At 53.2% G+C, this 21,614-nt stretch overlaps 1 protein-coding gene across 3 annotated transcripts in view; it reads left to right on the top strand.

Annotated features, from left to right (window-relative positions):
• Positions 1 to 21,614, top strand: part of Prdm16 (PR/SET domain 16) — a 318,554-nt gene that overhangs the window by 96,577 nt on the left and 200,363 nt on the right. For all 3 annotated transcript variants that reach the window (XM_074081540.1, XM_074081539.1, XM_074081541.1), the window contains exon 2: positions 7,666 to 8,015. In XM_074081540.1, the coding sequence (XP_073937641.1) occupies positions 7,666 to 8,015 (350 nt within the window). The remainder of the gene's footprint in view (positions 1 to 7,665; positions 8,016 to 21,614) is intronic.

Below are 21,614 nucleotides of genomic sequence, written 5' to 3'. Positions count from 1 at the left end.
GCTGACTCAGAAGTGGCACAGGCCATTAGCTCCAGACATTCCCAGGGCTATGTTCTGAGAACTAGACAAGTGTCCCCATCCATCTACTTAGCTATTCATCCACCTGTCCATCCATCTGTCCATTCATCCATCCATCCATCCACTCATGCATTCATTCATCCACTCTTTCCCCCATGTCCTGCCCCTCTTCTGCTGGACACTAGGAAGGCCATCAATAAATGCCAGACCACTATTCAGATGGTTTCCCACTGGGGTTGTTGGGATGGTGTCTGAGAGCTTTAGAATAAAGACTGAGCAGTTCCCGTGACTAGTTATGGGAACTTGAACAAGTTGCTCTCTCTCTAGACTTCATGTCCTGACGTGAAAAGAGCTGGTCACAACCCTGCCTGCCTTACGGCCTCTGGGAAAATTAGATTGAGTGTAGTGCTGGGTACGTGTTCCATAGGACCAGTCAGTACCCAGCACCAGTGAATCCTCACAAGAGTGAGCCCAAGTCAGTGTCAACAGTGTAGGGCCAGCCTCAGGCAGGTGGGCAGAGCCAAGGAGAGACAGCATCTGGGTGCACCCCTTCACTTATTCTGATTGCTTCTTGACTTCTAGAATCGGGTGCCATACAACCAACCAGGGTCTTAGAGTGACCACGTTATTCTCTGTCCTGCAGCTTTGCCTCACATTTGAGGCCACGTGTGTGCACAAGTTGGACTGAATTGGTCAGTGGATTTTAAATATTGCTTTGAATAGGCTGGCAAAATTTAAGGCTACCTTGAGTTGCCTTCGATTGGAGGGTGGTGGTGTCCCACGCTCTGTCCTTCTGGGCCTCAGAAGAGAACATGCCGGGGGTTGATGCTGGCTACTGTGATGGAGGTTTGACTATTGCAGACCACTCAGGTCTTCCAGGACTCCTGGAAGATCTGAGGCTCGTGGTGTACAGGAGGTTTCTCTTAAAAACCAGGCTTGAGAATCTCCACCTGGGTTTTAGTGCAAGCCTAATCCAGCATTTTGTGGCAGGGTTTGTGGATCTGCTCCCTGCCATCAATATTATGGGGGGATGAATGTGGAACTCAAAAACCTGATGGGCTCTGATTCCCTCTCACCAAAAAAAAGGTTCTTAAATAAAAGAAAGCAGCTTATAGGGGACTAGACTGGAGCCTTTGGAGGCCCCCTCTACATAGCCAAAGAAGATATGACCTTGTTCTTCTGCAACACTAAGTGTGCATATGGTTGCACATGGGTATACATGTATGCATGTGTGCTTGTGTGTGCATGTGCTCATATGAGCTCAGGTACATGAATATATTTGTGTGTGTATGTGCTTATGTGTGTACATGGGCTTTGTATGGGGGCATGTGTGTGCTTCTGTACAGACATACTCATATGTGCATGAATGTGCTTGTGTGCACATGTACTCGTGTGTGCACATGTGTGCGTATAGGTATAGATGTCAGGGTGGAGTGAGGAAGCCAGCATTTGGAGGAACCCAGCTAACTTCTGGCCTGATCAGAATCCACTGCCCACGGGGGCTGTGGGGAAAGTGCCCAGGTGATATCTGCAATGCATGTTGTCCCCAGTTCTTGACTTTTCTGCCCCATGGCAGACACCACCAAAGTGTGGTGTACCTGGGCCAACATAAATGTCCAGGATTGGGTTCCTCACCAATGTCCCAAGACAAGACTTGGCTGGGTGCCTCTATTTAGGGATCATGGTTCAGGACAGGGTGTGGGCTCTACTTTGTTCCTCACTGGGGACTCTAGGTGGCTGCTGCACTCCCGGTGCCTCTGTTACCTCATCTGTAAGCAAGAAGACAGCATGCATCCATGCAGAAGGTGCACACTCACCTTCCTCCAGTGTGGGAGGAGCTTATGGGGCCGATGGACCCAACCAACCAGGGTTAGGGTAGGGTGTGGAGGTGTCCTGGGCCCAGCAGGGCTCTGCTGCTCACTGCTTCAGTCCACAGCCCTCTTCACCCCAGCCACCCCTTGAGACACCACCTGTGACCCGGTAGGGTAACAGTGCTGTAGGAGCCTGGCCAGGGCCTACCACCACAGGAAGCTCCAGATTTGAGTGGAACGAGTAGTGACTGTCCTTAGTTCCCCTCATGGCCCTCATTGCCTTCCCTGAGGGTGGGGGTCCCAGCTCACTCGGGGCCCCAGCGTTCTGGGGGTTCAGTGACACTGTTCAACGCACCTGAGCCAGAATCTCACTGAAGCTGAGCTACACAGGTTCTGAGAATTCACATTGTCCATCCACTGTAGCGTCTTTTTCTAGAAGGGTCTGGTCTTCTGAGATCTATGACATCACACCCATCTCAGCGTCTGACAAGGGGTCTGTTGGTCATGGGCCCTGATAGGTCACTCAGGGGTGTCTGGGAGACCAAACAGCCCTGCTCCAATCTTCTACCCTGGTGCTCAGCCCAGTCCAGGACAGCCAGCAGTGTACCTCAGGGGCAGAGTCAAAGGGTGCATACCTCAGAACCAGGTACTGTGTCCTGGACTCCTTGATGCCCACCCCCGCACCCCACCGTCCCATCCTGCTTGGCTCTAACCTCCGTGGAGGGAATAAAACTATGAGGTGATCTGGTACAACCTTTTCTGGTTACAGAAGAGGCTCCCAACACCCAAGGAGATAAGAGACAGCAGCCCAGGACAGGGAGCCAGGGCCCAACCCGGACTATTGCCAGCTCACACTCCTCCCCCAGCACTGCCAGGTTCATTAACACCAGTGTGATTAAGAAATTTACTAATGACAAAGTATGGTGGTTTACAGCATAGGATTATAGGATTATTACCCCCTGTGATTTCCTATCTGTCCTCTAGTACTTGACTTTGAGTTTTCTGAAATCTGTGCAGCACAAGGATCCCTGGAAATTCTTATTTTCTCATTGTCCATCCTACCCTCAGCAGCTGTCTCTGCGGGTTCACTTATTTTTTAACTTTTTTGGCTGTATTGCAGTTTGAACTCAGAGCCTTGCACTTGCCAAGCAGGCACTTACCACTTTGCCACAGCCTGAAGGGTGTAAGTATGGGGGCTGAGGGGACCAGGCCTGTGCTCTAGTGAGCTAGAGGGGGCTGTGTGTGCATCAGTATCCAGGCAAGAGCAGGGTCAGAATCCTCCTGCAGTGAGATGGAGGAGACCACTGTGAGCTCCCTGAGGGAAGGAGGTGCTGGCTCAGGCTCACAGTGCCTCTTTCAGAGGTGTAGACTGGACTGAGCAGGGTCAAGTCCATCCTCCAGCGTGCTGAAGTAGCAGTGAAGACAGTGACATCCCACGCTCACATTAGTGCTCTCCCAGGCACCTTCTCAGGGGCTTGAGCTGCTGCCCGCTGGGCACTTGGCCCCACATGCTGACAGACAGCTGTTTCACCCTTTTTCTTGAGGGGTTGCAGACAGAGAGTAACCGTGTCTCCCCACTGGAGGCCCTGCAGACAATTTTTCAGGGTTCCCAAGCATCCCTTCTGCACCCGTACACTCACACAGTCCCCCCAACACTTCCATGTGCTCTCATTCACACACTTACATCTCCCACCAAACCACACTCATGCCTACACTCTGTCTTCTACATTCACACACTTCCACACCGACATGGTGTTCACACAACAGGCTCACACATGCATGTGCACACACGCACATACACACACTCACAGACTCCTGGCTGCCTCTGATTGGTGGGCAGGAAGCCTTCCCCACTGGCCCTGTGTACATGCTGCTTTCCTACCACCCACCACCTGGGGCCTGCAGGTCTAATAGTCTCTCCTTAAAACCTAGCCACACAATAAAGGAAGAACTGCAGCAAGCCAGATATCGACTGGGGGAAATTCCCTCAGCTCCCTCTGGCCACGGATCAAGGTTTAAATCTGTCTGTCCAGTAACACAGCAGCCAGGAGCCCTTGCTTCAGGGGAGGGGCTGGCAGGCTCCACAGGGGTCATAATCACCCTCTATGGACGCCATTTGATCGGTCAGTGCAGAACCTCCAGTGCACTGGACAGCAAGGGAGGGTCTCTGTTGTGCACAGTCAGTTTAGCACAGTGGTTCTAAGTCAGGCTCTCTCTCTGTCTCCCCCTCCCCCCAAATCCTGGACATAGGTTTGCTTTTTGAATAGGGGGTCTCTGGGGAGATGCCGAGGTGGCTTTTGGTCATAGATTATTTCCTATGATCTGGGTAAAAGGGGGCACAATGCCCTAAATACAAGGTCAGGGTGGAATTGGGAGGGAGCAGGTTGAGGGCCTAGGACATAGTGTGTTCCCTGCCCATGTTGGCCCTGGCCCTGGCCCTGGGGAGCACTTGGGTTTCGTTACTTCTCTGACCCATTTTACAGCGTCAGATGACATTCACTCACATATTGACCTATGTGAGGTACCCAGGGTAAATGAGGTACCTAGGGTCTTAGCGTGAAGTTCACCAAGAACAGACATGGCTGAGGCCCAGAGGCTTGGGCAGCTACTTCTCAGATAAATGTGTGGCCTGGGCTGTGACTCAGAGTTGTCCTGGCCTATGGCCTGGCCAAGTCTGAGCTGATCCCTCCTCCCGCTACTCCTGAACCAACCCCCCACCCCCTGCTTCTTGCTTTTATTATTTTGGTAGGTTTCCCTAACGTAATTTTAGGAATGATAGCCCCAGTCATAAACCCCTAGCGTGAGACCACTTCAAAACCCAAATAATAATGAATTCAGGCCTCCTGAGAAGTTGATGCCAGAGGATTGTACAGTCTGTATTTCCAAAGTCTCAAGGAGCTCACGGCCTCGGCCCTGCAGGCTTACCTGTGACACCGCTGACCAGAAATATACCCGCCATCAGAGGACTTTGGGCAGGGGTACCTGGGCCTGAGTGAAAAGACACCCAATTCAGGAAGGAACAAGCCTGTTCGGCCAGGCAGAAGGGACCCGTAGGTGCCTAGCCTAGGCTGACCACCTCAGAGGGTGTCCTGGCTGGAGCTCATGGCTAGGCAAGGCTGATCTTTTAGTCGAATGTCTCTGGTTGCTAGAGAGATGAGCCATTAGTGCCTGGCTCCCTGAGGACACTGGAGTCTCTGAGCAGGCCTTGTGCTTTCTCCAGGGCCATTGGGCTGTCCCCTGTACCTTATTCTCTCAAAATGTTTCCTGCACACTAATCAGATCTCCTCTCACCCACTTGTGAAAGAAGAGCTTTCTCCCCAGCATAAGGGGATGTCAGAATGGCGACTCGGCTTTTTCCTAGAAGAGGCTACGGGCAGTCACTTAACCCCTGTGACTACCGGAGACAGGAGGCCGGGCCAATGCAGACTTGCCTTCCATCAGCAGGAAACACTGGCCTCCTTCTTGATGCTGTTTGCTTGGCCAGTGGATTAAGCCAGCTTCAAAAGTGTAGATTTCCTCCAGTAGGTGAGGGGCTTGGGGAAGCAGTGTTCAAAAGAAAACAATGTGAAAAAGAGCCCCAGGGCGATCATGCACTGGATGGAGATGGTCCCCCACCTCAGGCTCCCACAGAACTGCCAGAAGCAGAAGCGTGGACTCTGCTTCCTGGCTGTGCTGGGAGGAAGCTGCAAGAGTGTCCTGAAGGAGTTAAGGAGCACATTGTGGGGAACATGGGCTTCCAACACGGTTTTGTTTGTGAGCTCTGTGCAGTTACCAGTTCCAAATAATAAGGTGGCATGTTAATTACCCCCCCCTCTAATCTACCTTTATGCCGCACACAGTCAACGGGGGTGTGCTTTCAAACCTAAACAACGTCGCCGGGCTTCGGGGTAGAGGGAGCAGCCACGGCAGCTCTGTCGCTGTGATGCTGAAAGGATCCTACCAGCCAATTAAAAAGGAACCGTTGGCCACTTAAAACATAATCATTACTTCTGTGAATGCTGCTAAATTAAATAAGTGTTATTCGCAAGTTTTTTTTTCCCCCTCCAAGTCTTTGGTTTATTTAAAAAAAAAAAAAAAACATTTTGTTACTTCTGAGCTGATCTGTTTGCAACCAGCATGAGGAATCTGAAATCACTTTTCTTGTACTTAAAAGTTCTTGTGTCCCCAGAGGCTTCCATGTCACCAGCTGATGTCAGGGAGCAGGAAGGGGCAGTGGGACATGGTTGGCTCCTCCTGGTCACTTCCACAGGTTTCCAGGCAGGAGAGGATAGGATGGATCAGCGGTCAGCAGCTCCCCACACCTCTGCTCCCTCCCGCGGCCCCTTGAGCTTTCCTGACTGTTTAAGGAAAGTTCACTGACAGAAAAAGTAACCTTTTTAAAGCCAGCCATCCAGGGCACTTAGCACCTACACCATGTTGTGCAACCAACCTCCACCTCTAGTTCCAGAACACTTTTCACCACCCAGGGGAGACCCTGTGCCTGTTACCAGTTGCTCCCCAGCCCCTGGCTACCTCCACCTGTTCTGGACACTTTAGTAGAAAGGGAACCATATAGCACTTGTCCTTTTATGCCTGGCTTCTTTCATTTTGCACAATGTACTTCAACTTTTTTAATGGGCAAATAGTGGTTAATGTGTTTACACCATTGCATTATTACACAAAGCGGTGTTCCTACATGTACACACTATGCACACTGCTGAGTGTCAAACAGGGTGCTCAGCATATTCATCATCTCAAGCGGGGTGTGGGAGAGACTGGTCAACAGGGTCAGTGTCGCAGTTAGACAGCATTCTGCTGTACATCAAGGTGACCGCAGTCACTGATGATGCACCATGTGTTTCAGAAGAGCTACAAGAAGATCCTAGGTGTTCTCAGCTCAGATCATGTTTCTGAGGTCTACACACAGCGAGTCAGTCTTCATTCCTTATTCCCTGGTGTGGGCAGACTGCAGTGTGTCCATCCGGTCATCCGCCCATGCATATTCTGGCTGCTCTGAGTATTCACCTGCGCTGTGGGGTAGCTGCCAGGAATGGAGTTGCTTTCTGCTCCGCTGGCCTCCTCGTCCCTCCCTCCTGGTCCCTCCCTCCTTGGTGTCACCGTGTCCTCTGTCCATCAGGCTCCCCTCTATATGTCTGCCCCAGGTGGCACTGTCTTGGCACCGGCTTTCTCTTGGTAAACACCCAAGAAAAGCCTGCCCTACTGTACAGTTTGGGAACCCCTTCCTTACTCAGTCCTATGACCTGTAGCCTCTTGAGTCCCACACCCATGACCTCAGCAACCTGTTTCTAACTTACCCCGATGTTCCTGGGAACTTCCAAGAACCATGCCCAGGGCTCAGCCTGCCCCAGTGGGAGGTCCAGATTGGTCCATGTGTTGGGGCAGCAGCTCTGAGCGAAACTCATGTGAACCAAACTCTGAGTCCTCCCAAGGACTCTGTCCATCTCCAAAGCCAGAGGATAACTGTGGGTATTTCACTTAATGACAGCATCACCTACCATCCCCAAACTTGTGCGTACCCTAAAGCAGAACTGGCTGGTGTGTCCTCAGGTGGCTCCAGGGAACAAACTGCCCACATCTCACAAGTGTGGGGACAGTGGACAGACTCAGGGGAGCCCACTGAGTCCATGCTGTGCTGTTGTGAAGACACTGGTCCCTGCAGGAGCCTGGGAGTCGCTGGCACCCATGCTGGCTGCTAGGCTGGGCATGGTGCAGAAGCAGCATCTGCAGGACAAGAGATGTTACCAGGGGCCTGCTTGGCCTCTGGGGCACTCTCAGGGTCATGTCTGTGGGGACCCCTTTGCTGCTGCTGAGGCTGACACTGCATTATCTCCTTTAGGTGACGGTGACATTGTAAATAATATGTATGAGCCTGACCCGGACCTGCTGGCCGGCCAAAGTGCGGAGGAGGAGACAGAAGACAGCATCTTGTCCCCCATCCCTATGGGGTCACCGTCCCCCTTCCCCACCAGTGAGGACTTCACTCCCAAGGAGGGCTCGCCCTATGAGGCTCCGGTCTACATTCCCGAAGATATTCCCATCCCACCAGACTTTGAGCTGCGAGAGTCTTCCATCCCAGGGGCAGGCCTGGGGATCTGGGCCAAGAGGAAGATGGAAGTCGGGGAGAGGTTTGGCCCCTGCATGGTGGCGCCGCGGGCCGCGCTCAAGGAAGCTGACTTTGCATGGGAGGTGAGTCTGAGCAAGATTGATCGTGGCCATTTGTCTTGTGTTCAATCTATTTATAAAGCCGGGTGAGCAGTCACGGCCTGAGGCAGGAGGCTGGGGTTGGAGAGAGCGTTCGAATGTCACATTTCCCAGGGTTATTTTATCCTGCAGCTTGCATGACGCGACTCAGAAAACATTGGGGTCCTGTGGCTGCCATCAGCCCCCTGGCTGGAGCATTCTCTTCCGGAAATGTGTCTTTCATGAGCTCATGTCTTGAAACACGCCATGCCTCCCTCAGATCATAGGTGCTAACCCTCCCTTGCTGCAGAGCAAGGGAGAGCCATCAGCTGTCCCAAAGTGCCTTCCCTCCATGTGGGGCTTCATTCTAACCCCAGCAGTCTGAGGGCAGCTCCAAAATATACCTGGTGGTGATGGCACCAGACACCCCGGCACACCAATGCCAAAGCCCCCGCCCAACCTTTAAGAGAGACCCTGCTTCCCAGACAGCCTCGTTCTGCCAGGGTGGGCCATCTTGCTGTTAAAGTTTCTCTACCATGTCCTATCCAGCCTCGATGATTCTGGAGCCCATGTGCAGTTGACTTGCATGGGTAGGTCAGAAAGGACGGGCATGTTAGGTGAGAGGGTGCTGAAGTCCCCGAAAATGTGCTGGGGATGAGTCAGGGGCATCCATAGGTGCCCTGCTGAGGCAATGAAGGACTCTGAGCCCTGGTTTTGGGGACCCTCAAGGTGGCCTATGGGAACTAAGAGCACCCTAGTAGCAGCTTCCCCAAATGTCCCACCTGGCTAGTTCTGGGTAGTAGTTTTGGCAGGCATCCTGCCCAGGTGGAAATGGGGATGCAAACCCAGATTCCTTCTGGGCTGTCACAAACTCCAAAAGTAGTTAGACTGAGGACAGTGCCAGGAAGGGCAAATGGCCAGGAAGGGGCAGAAGAGTGCGCTGATGACTGGCAGTGGTTCCCTAACAGCAGTGGGCATGGGCGAACCTCATGTCTGTGAGAGGTGGAGCAGGGATCCCAAGTCCCCTTACCTCTCTCAGACATTCGGCAGCTTTGGAAAAGTTTCCAAAGTGATCAGTGCTTCAGTTTTCTGCGTAGAGTGAGGGAAGAATTCAGACCTGTTTTCTCTTTCTCATGACACTTTGTGGTCCTCCATCTTTGCAAGTCATGATTCCGTGGCTCCCTAGAGACTCCCCATGCATAGTGACTTCTTCTAGACCCTCGCGAGGCTCCTGAGACTCCCCCAGGCCTCTCAGCCCACAGAGTCCTATCTCCAGACATCGGGAATCCTGGTGCGTCAATGCACCTGGTGGTGGTGGCTCCAGCTGCCCACGCCCCTAGAAACAGAGATGCAGAGGGCTGGGGTCTTCTCCTTCCAGCAGGCAGGTGGAATGTGGTCCCTGGCAGCCCAGGGCCTCTTGTGGCTCATTGGCATGGACACGGTCTCTTATCTGAGTGTGAGCCTGGGCCTCTCATTCTTCTGAGGGCTTCAAGGTTCTATGTGGGTGGTCAGGTTAACCAGATGGACAAAGAAGGACAGTCAACTTGGGCTTCACCACCATCCAACATGGTGGAAATGGTAACTCAGCAAGCTGGCATGTGTAAGTGAGTGTATTACATCCTCTGCCATCCAGAGGCAGCAGACACAGTGTGGGAATCAAGGTCGAGGTCACCTTTAGGACTGAATGGCCAGAGGCCAAGGAGCAAAGTGAGGCAGGAGCAGGAGTTTGGGTCACAGCCCTACAACTGGCACATACCAGGCTTGTTATGGCCTATAAGGTTGTCCCCATGGGCCGAAGGAGACCATTTTTATAAACAACCTAATGGGTAAGCTGTGAACTGGAGTTGGCTGTTGCAGCAAGGGCCTTTCCTACCCTTCCCTGCTTAGAGAGGGACTCAAGGGTGTTTGTGTGACATACTTAAAAAGGTAGGGACTATTTAATTAGTAGGCGGCTTTTAGATGCTAGAGTGTGAACGAACCTTACACATAGCTTTGGATGACCTTGAGGTGACTTTGTTCTTGTCTGCGCTGGTATAACTTTCTGTTTGTTTGGTTTTTTTTTTTTTTAATTGTATCATTGTGGCTCCCATAGTGCCAGGCCTGGTACAGGCTGTCACTGTCATCAGCCCGTTGACTTTGCAATGTTATTTATTCTCTGTGTACGTGAGGGAACAGTATCCCTCCACTGTGTCCCTACTGGTTCTGCAGAGAGCTTTGTCCTCTGGTCGTGACCTGACCGCTTCCTTTCAGGCCGGTACTTAGAAACATTTGCCCTCAACCCAATGTCCCTAGCTAGAGTTCCAGACACACCTGGCATGATCTTGGGTGATCTTGCTTTCTTTGCAAGCTCAGGCACCACTTACCTGACTTTGTGATCCCTCTGCTGCTCCACCACCCGGCCGCACAGTTGTTTGTGTTGTGTTGTGATTGGAGCCAGTGGTGGGATTGAAGAGGAAACCACAGTACTCCCTGGGAAGGAGCTAGGAGGAGGAAGCCCCTGAAGACTCAGGTTGAATTCACCTTTGCCTGAAGTCAGCGATGAAAACAGAAATGTTTTTTTCTAGTGCCACAGACCTCAGCTGGAGCCTCTGCAAAAGCCTTTGGATTGCTCCCATCCTAAGCAGCTGCACCGGAATTTTCCACATGTGTCCTGAAATGGTTGACTGCTCTTTGACTCTGTTTCTTTGCGTTTCAATAGGCTTGAAGGCAGCTCAGCAGAGACAGGCCACTGGCAGGTGCCTGCCTCCTTTCTAGTTTTCCTTAATTTGCTCTGTCTGCGTGCCTTATCTCTTGATGGTACACACAGCTATCAGGACCCAGTGCCCAGGCCTCTCTGTGGTTGCGGGCAGGAGAGGAGCCTCCTGTTAGCCACCCCAAGCCACTCACACCAGGTGGCCCTGACCTGGCAGCTGCTCTCATCTGTGCTTCTGCACGTCTGGGGAGGCAGAAGCTATAGGAAAGCATTAGTGTGCAAGGATGCCACCAGTGGGCAGCCCAGCCATGCTCAGGGTTGTCCACAGCATGCATCGGTGTATTCTCACGGCAGTCCTGAATTTTCTACATGATTATCACTCTCGTCCTGGTAATTAAGTTGCATGAATCAGAGTAATTGAATTTTTTTGTCATGGTCATTCATTGAAAGCATTTTAGCAAAGCTCATGAATGAACTCCAAGGAAGACCCAATATCCGTCCTCCCAGGGGTGACTGGGAGCACAGCTCTGCGGCCACTGTAAGCTTGGGAGCTTGGCTTTACCTGAAGGGTCAGGGCACAACGTCCTCAGAGGGATAAACCCAGGGCAGGTGACCCTCGGAGGACCAATGTAATAAAAGTTAAGTCAGTTATTCTCACCATCATTTTGGGATAACAGGGAGTAATCTGTCTACTCTAAGAACAAAGTTCTGGTCCAAGACTATTCCATAGAAGTAAAATGGAAAGGTTGACTTCCTTTTCTCTTTTTGTAAGGAGAGACACAGGGTCCGGTCAACACAAGGTTTTAGTGCAACTAGGGCCCAGGTCAAAATTCTTCTCTCCCCCATGCAGGGGAGACACGGATGAACGCATGCATACCCAAGGAGTCAGGTGGCAGATGGGACTGTGGTGCAGGCTTCCCCTCACTGACCGTTTGGCCCCTCACTCCATGTCCAGCACAGCAGGACTTTGGAGGAGATTGTAGAAATTGAGTCTGCTCCTTCCCAAGTTCACGTGTGATTCTAAGCCCTTCCATCCTTCCAGAGCTGACCCGGGAGCCTATCTCCTCCTTCCCCCTCTCGTGTTTACCAGGGATATTCAGTGACTCTGACCTCCCCTTGCCCACAGCTTTCCTGGGTTCTTGCAAGCCATCAGGACTTACCTCCTTGTCATTTTAGAAGGAAACACACTCCATGTCCAGTGCCCCTACCCTGGGCCTGACTGGTGTCTATGCATGGTGCAGGCTTAGTGCCTGGACACAGTCTCCTAAGCTCTGTCCCTCGGGGAGGTGGCTTGTCAGCCCGTGTCCATCGGACGCGTTGGGCTCGGTGATCGCCTTCCCCAGCATCATGTCCTGCCTGCTGCTGAAGCCATCCACTCAGCCTGCCCAGAATAAATCACCCAGTGATTGCGTTTCATTGCCCCGGGGGCTGCAAAGACAACGATCCTGATCATTTCCTGAGTAAATCATAACATCCGTCCTTGTGCTGTTGATCCTGATAATTAAGATGGCTGCCATGACAGCCCAGAGGGAGCTGGCTGTGGATGGGCTGCTTGGAAGGCCACCTGCCTGGGGTGGGGTCTGCAGCTGTGTGCCCCACAGCCTGCTGGGGCAGGGCACTGGGGAAGCGCCAGAAGCAGGCCCCTCACTGACATTAGTCAGTCTCAAGTTTGGCTAGACTCTCATTGAGGATGTCCCCTGGAAAGTCACTTTTGGAGCTTCATTGGTGCCCAGCTTGTTATCTGCACTTGACTGTCATCTGCTGAATAAATGAGTCTGCCTGCGTTTAAGAAACCAGAGAAAAATGTTACCGTGAACTGAGGGGGTTTCAATCATCCCAAGAATTCACTCAAGTGGATGACCTCAGCCCCTGGCGCGAGCAAGTGAATATTAATAGATGTGTTCGTTTGTTCAATCAACAAACGAGCCAGACCTGGGCCAAGGCCCATGGGAAGCTCTGGGGTTCTGGGGGAAAACAGCCTCCAGGCCTCAAACTGCCCTGATTCCTTTGTACCCCATGACGGCTCCTCTAGGGTCCTTGGGGGGGCCCATGGGTTCTTTGGAAACTGCTAGTCACCCCTGGGAGCCCAAGTTACACCAATGGTCAGAGATGTCAGGGCTGAGGGACACTGTGGGCGAAAGCTAAGCAACCCCGTCCACTCAGATGCTGAGAAACTTCTGCAAATTTATGAGTTCATTATCCAGAACACCAGCCTGGAAGAAAGGCTAGAGAGGAAGTACCGTGTGCACACACTCTCACCCGCCTACACGTTCCAGAAACGCCAGGCTTGGCTTTTCCTGGGGAGGGGAGATGAGATCAAAATGGCAATGGGAGGGCCTGCTGGAGTCTGGATCCTGGGGAGGGCAGGGTGTCCACCCAGGGCAGGTTCAACCCCAGCCTCTCCAGGACGAACGTCTCCCAGAGACCGGTAAAGCGTACCATGCAGCATAAGTACACCACACTGAAAGCCGGCTTCACTGAGCACCAACAGCACATTGAGGGGCCCAGGGGCCAAGGCCAAATCTGGTCCCATGGCAGGAAAGACAATGGGCAGATTCAGCTGAGAGCTCCCAGGGAAAGGCTAGGCCTGCAGGGTGGGACAGGGGCCTCACCCAGGGTCACAGCCTCAGTCTGTGTGGGCAGAGGGCCTCCTTCCTGCTCTTACCTACAGCCTCTGCATTTCCTTCTCTCCTCCCGAAGGACTCTGCAAACATGGGTGCACCCACCCATAGCGTGATCCTGTCACCTTGTACATACCACGTCCCCCTGAATTTTTAAAGTAAAGTCCTAACCTGGAGCCCTGGCTACCCAAGGTAGGGGCACAGGATTTTGAAGAGACCCTTCCAGGACTTGGATTAATTCCCTGAGCTCAGGTGTTAGAGGGCACCCTAAGCAGCTAGCCCTTCCCCCCAGACCTGTGCACTCCCTATCCAGCCATGACAGTGCCCCCTGGTCAACAGCTTCCAATGCCAGCCTGCACCTTCAGACTGGTAGTCTCCTGATATGAGGGACTTGGGCACAGGGCTGCAGGTGACAGGGGTGAGGGCAAGAGATTACATGAGGCTCCCCTTTTGCATGGTCTTCTCAGGTGTGCGTCTTGGTATGGGGCAGGAGCTGTAGCAAGAGCTCTCTGTGCACCCCAGGTTGGGGGCCTGGATGTGTTTTGCCATAGGTCTGTGCTCAGGCAGAGGTGAGGCCTGTGTGACCAAGCAGCCCCTCCCTCTAAGTTAGCCTTCCATCTGCTCCTGGAAATCCGTTCACTTCCCTGTATTCCCTGCTGCATAACGAGCACACGAGAAATGGGGGTTGGCCCAGAGACAGACACCCATGCTTAACACGTCGCCATAAAGGCCTCGAACCTCAAGGGTCTGTCCATGGGCCAGTGGCATCGCAACCCCGTGGGCTTCTTAGAAGTTCAGAGTTGGCCCCTCCCGGGCTCACTGAGTCACAGTGTGCATTTGGACAAGATCCCTGGTGACTCATGTGCACAGTAACATTCGGGAAGGACAGACCAGACAGGCAGGGCTCGGGACACAGCAGCTTGGGAGGGGGGTGGGGAAAGGTTTGTTGGAAGCTTGCAGGTCACCACCAAATGTCCCTCCAGCAGCCCTGAAAGAATGAAATTGCACTCCTGGCTCTGAGTGTCCCATGTTGATCTGAGGTTTCAGGCTCCTGGTTAGCCTCATAAAGGAAGGGGTAGCTACATACATCCCTGCAGTCCCAGCCATTCCTGGGAATCACCAGGCCATCCCACTCAGCAGAGCTTGTGTGTCCAGGGCTAACTGGTCAGCAGGCCAGGCTTCCTCTGCATCCCTGGAGCTGTCCACAGCCATGGGGCATCCAACATCTCACCACCACCCAGCTCCTTGGCAGGTGCCAAGGCCATGGGAAGGGCAGGGAAGGGAAGCTCAACTCAGTGGCCCCCTAGAGTGTGTACAGATGACTCTGAGCAGTGAGTCTACCCAGCCCGTGAGGAGGTCTATGACCCTGACCCCGCCAATGTCTGCCGAGTTTGCAAAACAAAACATGAAAGTTGGTACCTCACCTCCAACACACGTCTGTTTGAACTTAAAAGCTCGGGAGATCCCCAGAGTCGCTTCTGGATGTCTGAGCTGAGGGAGGTCTAGGGCCATGGCTCGTACCTGATGGCACACTGTTAAATGAGTGCCCAGGCATGCCCCAGGTCTGGGCCAGCGATCCCTATTTGCCCAGCGTGTGGATTTTGCCCAGCGTGAGGATTTAGGTCCCAAAGTTCTGGAAAACCTCCTGGGATGGGCCCAGGACAGCATCCAGGAGACTCTAATTTATGGTCAGTGTCCAGAACAACCCACCCCGGAAGAAAGAGTTCTTCCACATCTCCCACATGGCACGGAGGGCCAGGCATAAGGGCTTGCAGGGCCGAGAACACAGGCTTCCAAAGGAAACCTGAGCGCAGCAGGCCCTGTCCAGCCTGTCGCTGGAAGCAACTGAGGGGCTGTTTAGGATGGACAGTGGGGTCCTAGGGGCTACCCAGGGCCTGTGTGCTGGCCACCTGCCTCATATCACACCTAAAAGCCACTGTGTACTCACACAGATTCACACTCGTGCACACTCAAAGATGCACACGCACACTCCCATTCAGACTTGTGCTCCCAGGCACACTCAGACCCAGATCAGCACACTGGCACGCTCACCTACTTCCACACCCGTGCGCACACTCAGGGTGTGCCCGTCCTGCACTGCAGAGGCGCTCGGCTCCTAGCTTCCAGCCAGGGACCCACTTCCCACTCACTGGTGCTGTCCTGCAGGATGGGCACCTCGCCCCTTCCCCCAGGGTCTAGATAATCTTGCTGGGTTGTGTTTTATCCTATTAATTCCACCAGTGTACGGGGCGGGGGCCAGTGTTGCTGTGGGTGTTGGGGACAGTGAATCTTGTGACCAGCACAACTCTGCTACCTTGGGATCATCACCCATCCAGACTTAGTACCTGCCATCCTTAGTCTTATCATCTAAGGCTAATCACATTCATTGACCACTGTTCCCCTGTGGCCTGGATGCATATGTACTAAGCTGTCCTGGGACGCCACGGCCACGATGACCACAGTGCAGGATGAACTCAGCCCAAAATCTAACTGAGCTTCGCCCTCCCATGCCTGGGCAGCTCACACGTCCTTGTCTCTGTCTGGTTACTGGGAGAGTTTTATTTAGGACAAGAAACATCATGGGTTTTTCTCCCCTGGTGACATCTGAATGTCACAGAAAGTTTCCTAAGCTGCAGAGCCTTGCAAGGTAGATGACGGTGGCATTGGCGCCGGACAGCACAATGGCGCATTTATAGGGCCTCTTCTCGGTCCTCAGCTAGGAATTCGGGTTTGAAGGAAACCCACCAGTGTCCTGTTGGAGTGGAGCGGAGCTCAAAATCCCCTGAGGTCTGGGGAGAAAGCCACACATAGCCCATTTCCCCAGGACAACTGGTGGACTTGATCACAAACCCTTTCCCACTTCTCCAAAGAACCCTGACATCAGCCCAGACGTTTTTAGCCCAAGAATGCCACAGACTCCTGCACTATCTTAGGCCGGGCTCTGAGGCCCGGGTGTATAAGGGATTTTAGAAAAAAGGAGAGAGTGACTAAGAATACCTCCCTGATGTCTCTCCTTTTCTTCCTTAAGGGGCAATAACTCAGCCACAACCCGGCAGAGGGCACTTTCTTTAAATAGAGCGTTCTGATTCACAGACGAAAAAGGGAAATAAATGTTTTCTTTTCATATTTGAGAGACACCCACGGATGCCAACTTCTTCAATGGTATTTTGCCATCCGCCTCACACACCCCAGTGACAACCAGAGTCCATCCCTTCTCAGAACGGTGCTTGTGAACCAAGATGTGAAATAGCAGTCAAGCTATCTGAGCAGATGGAGGGATGTCAGCTTCCCCTGGAGCTCAGCTCAGCCTGTCCAGTGGCCTCGAGGCTGTCGGCAGAGCAGGGCCTCCCTTGGCTCTTTTCCTTCCCCTCACTCTCTCCCTCCTTTCTTGTTTCCTTAAGGAAAATAGGGTTATGTACTAAGGGATTCTCACAAAGGCATCTGGCCTGCCGTGCTGGGCAGGCCTGGTGAGCCACCTGGCCACTGCTCTTTAGCCATGAGGCTCTGGGCAAGAAGAGAGAAGGCCCAGCCCTCACTGGGCACCTGCCAAGGTTCACGTGAGGCTCTGTCTACTCACAGTCTTCCCAGCAACACTGTGGTTTGGATCCTGACATCCTAATTTGGTCGAGAGAAAAAACAGAAGGACCCAATCTGAGTCTCCAGGTCCACCCAGGCAGGGACTCCAGGTCAGGCAGGTTGTGCTCAGCGAGCTGGACAGAGGTGACTCAACACCCCTTTCCCCAGCCTCTGCCCTTCTCCCTCAACCCCCAGGGGCAGGAAGGTGACACGGTGGCAAAAAGGAAGCCAGTGAGTTGTAGTTACAGTGTGGCCAGTCCCCGCCTCTGGAGAGAGGCGCCATGGATTCCAGCAGAGCCAGAGCAGAGTTTAAACCTGGCTCCCGGTTCCTTGGCCTCACTTTCTCCCAGGAGAAATGGGTTCCCAGTCCCTGCTCTGTGGGCTACAGCGAAGTCTAGTGGGGACGGGCTAGTGCTCACTATGCTCTTTATGACACGAAGTTGAGTCTCCAGACTCAGAGAGCTGAAGGTGGAAGTCAGCATTCTGAAGTGGCCCCTGGGATGCCCAGGGCCTGGCTGGGTCAGCATCCTGCAGTGCAGAGGTTCATTCAGGCAGGACCTCCGCAGGGCCCCGGACCAGGCATTTGGCCTGTGACGTGCAGGGTCAAGACCCCCAGCACCTCACTCTGGGAGTTCCCAGGACAGCAATTCTCCAAGGATTTTACTGCGACTCCTAGAGCACTTTAAAAACGCAGATTCCTGGTAGCTCTCCACCTACTGTGCTAGAACTTCTGGGCTGGGTCCAAAAATCTGCACTCCGACAGTAACTTAGGAGTGGGCACCCCAAGGGGTCACCCAGAGACAGGGGCCTGCCCTGAATGTCCCTCCTCACCAATGTCTTTTCTATCCTGCAACTCATGTCACCAACACTGTCTAGGAGAAGCAGCAGGTCCCTCCTGTGTGACCCCAGCCCCTGGTAGGCGCTGGGTCAGGATAGCCTCAGTGATCCTGTCGTCTGCCAGTGGGACGAGCGCTTGTGAGGCTGGAGTGTGCTCCTTGGGGCAGGCAGGGGGGTGACACAGTGTCAGTTGTGTGCACCTGCAGCGTGTCCTTGCAGGGCTGGCACAGGTTTAGCCTTGTGCCTCTGGGTGATGAGGGATGACCTCCCCTCCGGGCTTATGCTGGGAGGCATAAAATAACCAGGCAGAGAAATCACAGTGCCAGTCACTGGCACTCAAAATAGTTCAATCTTGAGTAATTTCCCAGAGGCGGGTTTCACAGGAGCTGGGTGGCTCTCCTGAGGGTGGGGCTGCTGCTGCCGGGAACCCCAGCAACGCAGGCATCCAGCCCCTCTGCGTGCCCCCCACCCCCTGCCGGCTCAGACCAGAGCCCCAGGCGTTCCAGGCCATAAAAGGTCTCCTGGGCAGGTGGTACTCCCTCAGCAGCAGAAGACAGCAGATTCCACCCTGCCCTGGCCGCAACGTGCCTGCTTATCACAGCCTCTCCACGGTGGGAATTCTTGTGGCTGCCATCCCCTGGCGTAGGAATGTGTTTAGCCAAAGAGGCGGTTAGTGCTACTGCTCACAGGCCACATCTGAGGACTGGACTGTCCACCTGTGCAGCCTTTCTTTGTTAATCTACCTGTGGACAGAAGCCACCCAGGGCTGGTGCAGGGCAACTTGTGTGAGTTCTCTGGGACCCTGAGGGCTGAGTCTCCCTGCATTTTCCCATGGGCCAGGGGCCAGGTTAGCCTAGGGCCAGCTCCTTAAAGTGGCTCCTTAGAGTGGAAGTTGCTGTACCTTACTGTGCCTCTGAGGGTTTGTCTCGTGACTTCTGGACGTGCCTTTCATACTGTCTAAAATTTACTCGTATCAAGTGGTCTAAAAGTGACTCTGGTCTGCCTCCAGAATGCCCAACTGCAAGTCTGGGTTAGGAAGCACCATCTTTGCCTCACTGTCCTGTGGCCTGTGCTGGTTCTGTGCTCACCTGCAGCACCAACGAGGCCACCTGTGCACTGCCTGTGTTTCAACAGCTGGTTGGCCGCCTGCCATCCCTACTGTATGAAGAAGGCCCTGGCCACTAGCAGCCGTGGCCTAGCAGTACTTATGCGTCCTTGTCCTCCTGTTCCCAGCTGTGCCCCTTGCCCAGCCAGCACAGGACAGGGGCAGGGATTACCAGTCCCAAGCAGAACCAGGGAAACCACCCTTTGTCTGGCTTTCAGGCTGCGTTTCTCCCTTCTGGGCTAATGCCCAGTTTAATTGTACATCCCATTGTGTCATCCCTGTTCAATCCTGTTCAAAAATACCTGCATCCACTCCTTTCCCATTTAGATCTCTCTAAAGTCCATTCTGGCTTATCAGCACAGTAATTTCACGAGCAGAGCTAAGATTTCTGCCATTTAGGCCCCGGGCATTGTCTGTCGCTGTGGCAGCTGAGATAAACCCTCACCCAGAACAAAGTCGAAATGACCTTTTACAAGTAGAAGCAGCCTTGTTTCCCTCTAGACTAATTTATCAGCCTTCGTTTCTGCCCTGGCGCTCAGCAGAGGCCCGAAAGAGTGCTGGGAAGAGTGGGGAGTGGGGGCGGATTAGGATGCTCGGCTGGTTCCTGGTTTTCAACAGGCACCTCCAGAGCCATCAGGCTGCCAAGAGCTGTGGGGAAGTGAAGGAGCACCCGCAGACAGGAGGACGCGGCCAGGTGTGCACCAAAGAGGGGGAGGCCTCCAGGTCTGAGAGTCTGGAGGAGATGACCAGGTCCTCTCCTGGCCTCCTTCAGTGCTAAAATAAAAACCAAACATGAAGGGAGTGAGCTACACTGGCAATATTAAAAACTGAGAATGAAGTGCCACAGGTACCTGGAGTCCCCTTGTCACTGGGTCTCAGCTGAGCTTGGTGATCACAGCTTAGGCATTTGACTTACAAAGGATCTCCGGCCAGTTCTGTCCTTCCTGCCCACTCTAGGAAAAGAGTCTCTTGGTGAAAAGAAGGGGGAGAGGCAGCTAAAGTTCCCAGATTGACCAAGTTCATATCTCTAGAAGGTTCTCCAGTTGCCCTGGCTACTACAGCCTGGTTTACACTACAGAGGCCAGACCCCTTAAAATATTAGTGTCCCCTGGAGTGGGTGTTTTGTGAGCCTCATGTGCATTGAGAACCACCAAGACTGAGAAGCTTATGAATCCTGTGGCCAGAGGTGTGGGCTGAGCCCCAAGGCACTCTAGGACTCATTGATCCCGAGTGGTAGTCCACTGAGCCAGGAGTAGAGGACACTGTTCTGCTGGTCCTGCGACCTGCCTGGGCTGCCATGTGTCCTGTGCTATCTTCTAGGAAGGACCACAGTAAACCTGCTCTCCATTGGATAACTCTGTTCTTATTGCCTCTAAAGGTCAGCTGAGCGAGGATCTGGGACAGGAACCTGTGTCCTCTAACATCTTTTCCCCACCCAAGAAGTCAACAGTCCCAGGCTTCCCAGGGGGCTAGGAAAGGAGAGCCCAGAGAGACACCCCAGGTAGAAGGAGTCCTCATCTCAATTTCTCTCTCTGCAGAGGCAGAGGGCTCACTCTCTTTTAAGTGAAGACCTCACTGTGACAATGGGATGGCAGAATGGCTCACCCACAACTGAGTCAGGACCTGTGGATAAGTGCAGTAGGGGCCTGAAGGAGGAAGAAGATGGGAGCTGCCATGGGTCCTGGCCAAGCCTGCTCACTGCAGAAAGACACCAACTCCAAGACCCTCGGTCAGGGTCAGGACACGTTTAGACAGAAAGGCAAGCTTTGAAAGATCTCAAAGTCACTGTGAGATTAAAAAACGATTCTGCCATCCCTGACAATGTGCCTGGCTCTCCAGAAAATGCAGTGGGAACCGGGACCTTTGTCCAACCCTCAGCCATTCTGTCAGGGTCTGGGGGGGGGGGAATCCCTAAGGAGAAAACACCTGATATCTCTATTTTAAAGCCTTCCCTTGACCTAAGCATCCTCCTGGGAGATGTTACCTTCAGACTTTGGGCAGATCTTCAACTTGACCCGAGGGTGCAGAGGGAAAGAATGACAGTGGACTGGGTAGGAGGGGGAGGAGGAAGAGGGAGAAGAAGAGGAGGCAGAAGAGGAGGAAGAGGAAGAGAAGGAAAAGAGGAAGAAGAGGAATTAGAGAGGAAGACACAGAGAAGGTGACAGTAGCACCTAAGAGCTCTAAGTCCATGGTCACCCTCAGCCCAAGTGGGTCTCCTGTGAAGATGAGCTGCCCCGAGTGACTGACTGAAGGCTCTCCAGGGGCAAAGAGATATTGGGCACTGAGCCTCAAGAGTACAGACTTGTTGGGGACAAGGTGAGAAAAGGGGTCTGTTCTGCATTTTCATAGAACCTTCCAACACAATCAGTATGATCACAGGAGCTGCTGTGCTAAACAAAAGAGTATTTCCCTTGTCTATAAATTTTCCTAGCCAGGGATCACTTTTACGTCGATGACTTGAAGGCTCACACAGGGCTGGACAAAGTGCAGCACCAGCCACTTAGAGGTGGGCATTCCAGCCATCTAGCCTCATGGTCCAGGGGCTCATTCCAGATGGTGCCCAGCCTCTGCCCCCAGCCCAATGGAGGGGTTTGGTGTCCAGTAGAGCTCCCATTACTGGCTGTCACAGCAGCTCCTCTTCACTGAACCTACAGTCCTTGGGGTTTTCCCAAAGTTGATCAGTACTCTGTGACTGCCATCAGGAGCTTCTGAATCAATGGTGAGGACTGTTAGCTACCCAGGGCCCTCAACAGGACTTGCTCCACCCAAAGGAG

The sequence above is a fragment of the Castor canadensis genome, chromosome 7, assembly GCF_047511655.1.
Source record: "Castor canadensis chromosome 7, mCasCan1.hap1v2, whole genome shotgun sequence".
Taxonomy (NCBI): Eukaryota; Metazoa; Chordata; class Mammalia; order Rodentia; family Castoridae; genus Castor; species Castor canadensis.
This window is presented reverse-complemented; position numbering and strand designations above follow the sequence as displayed.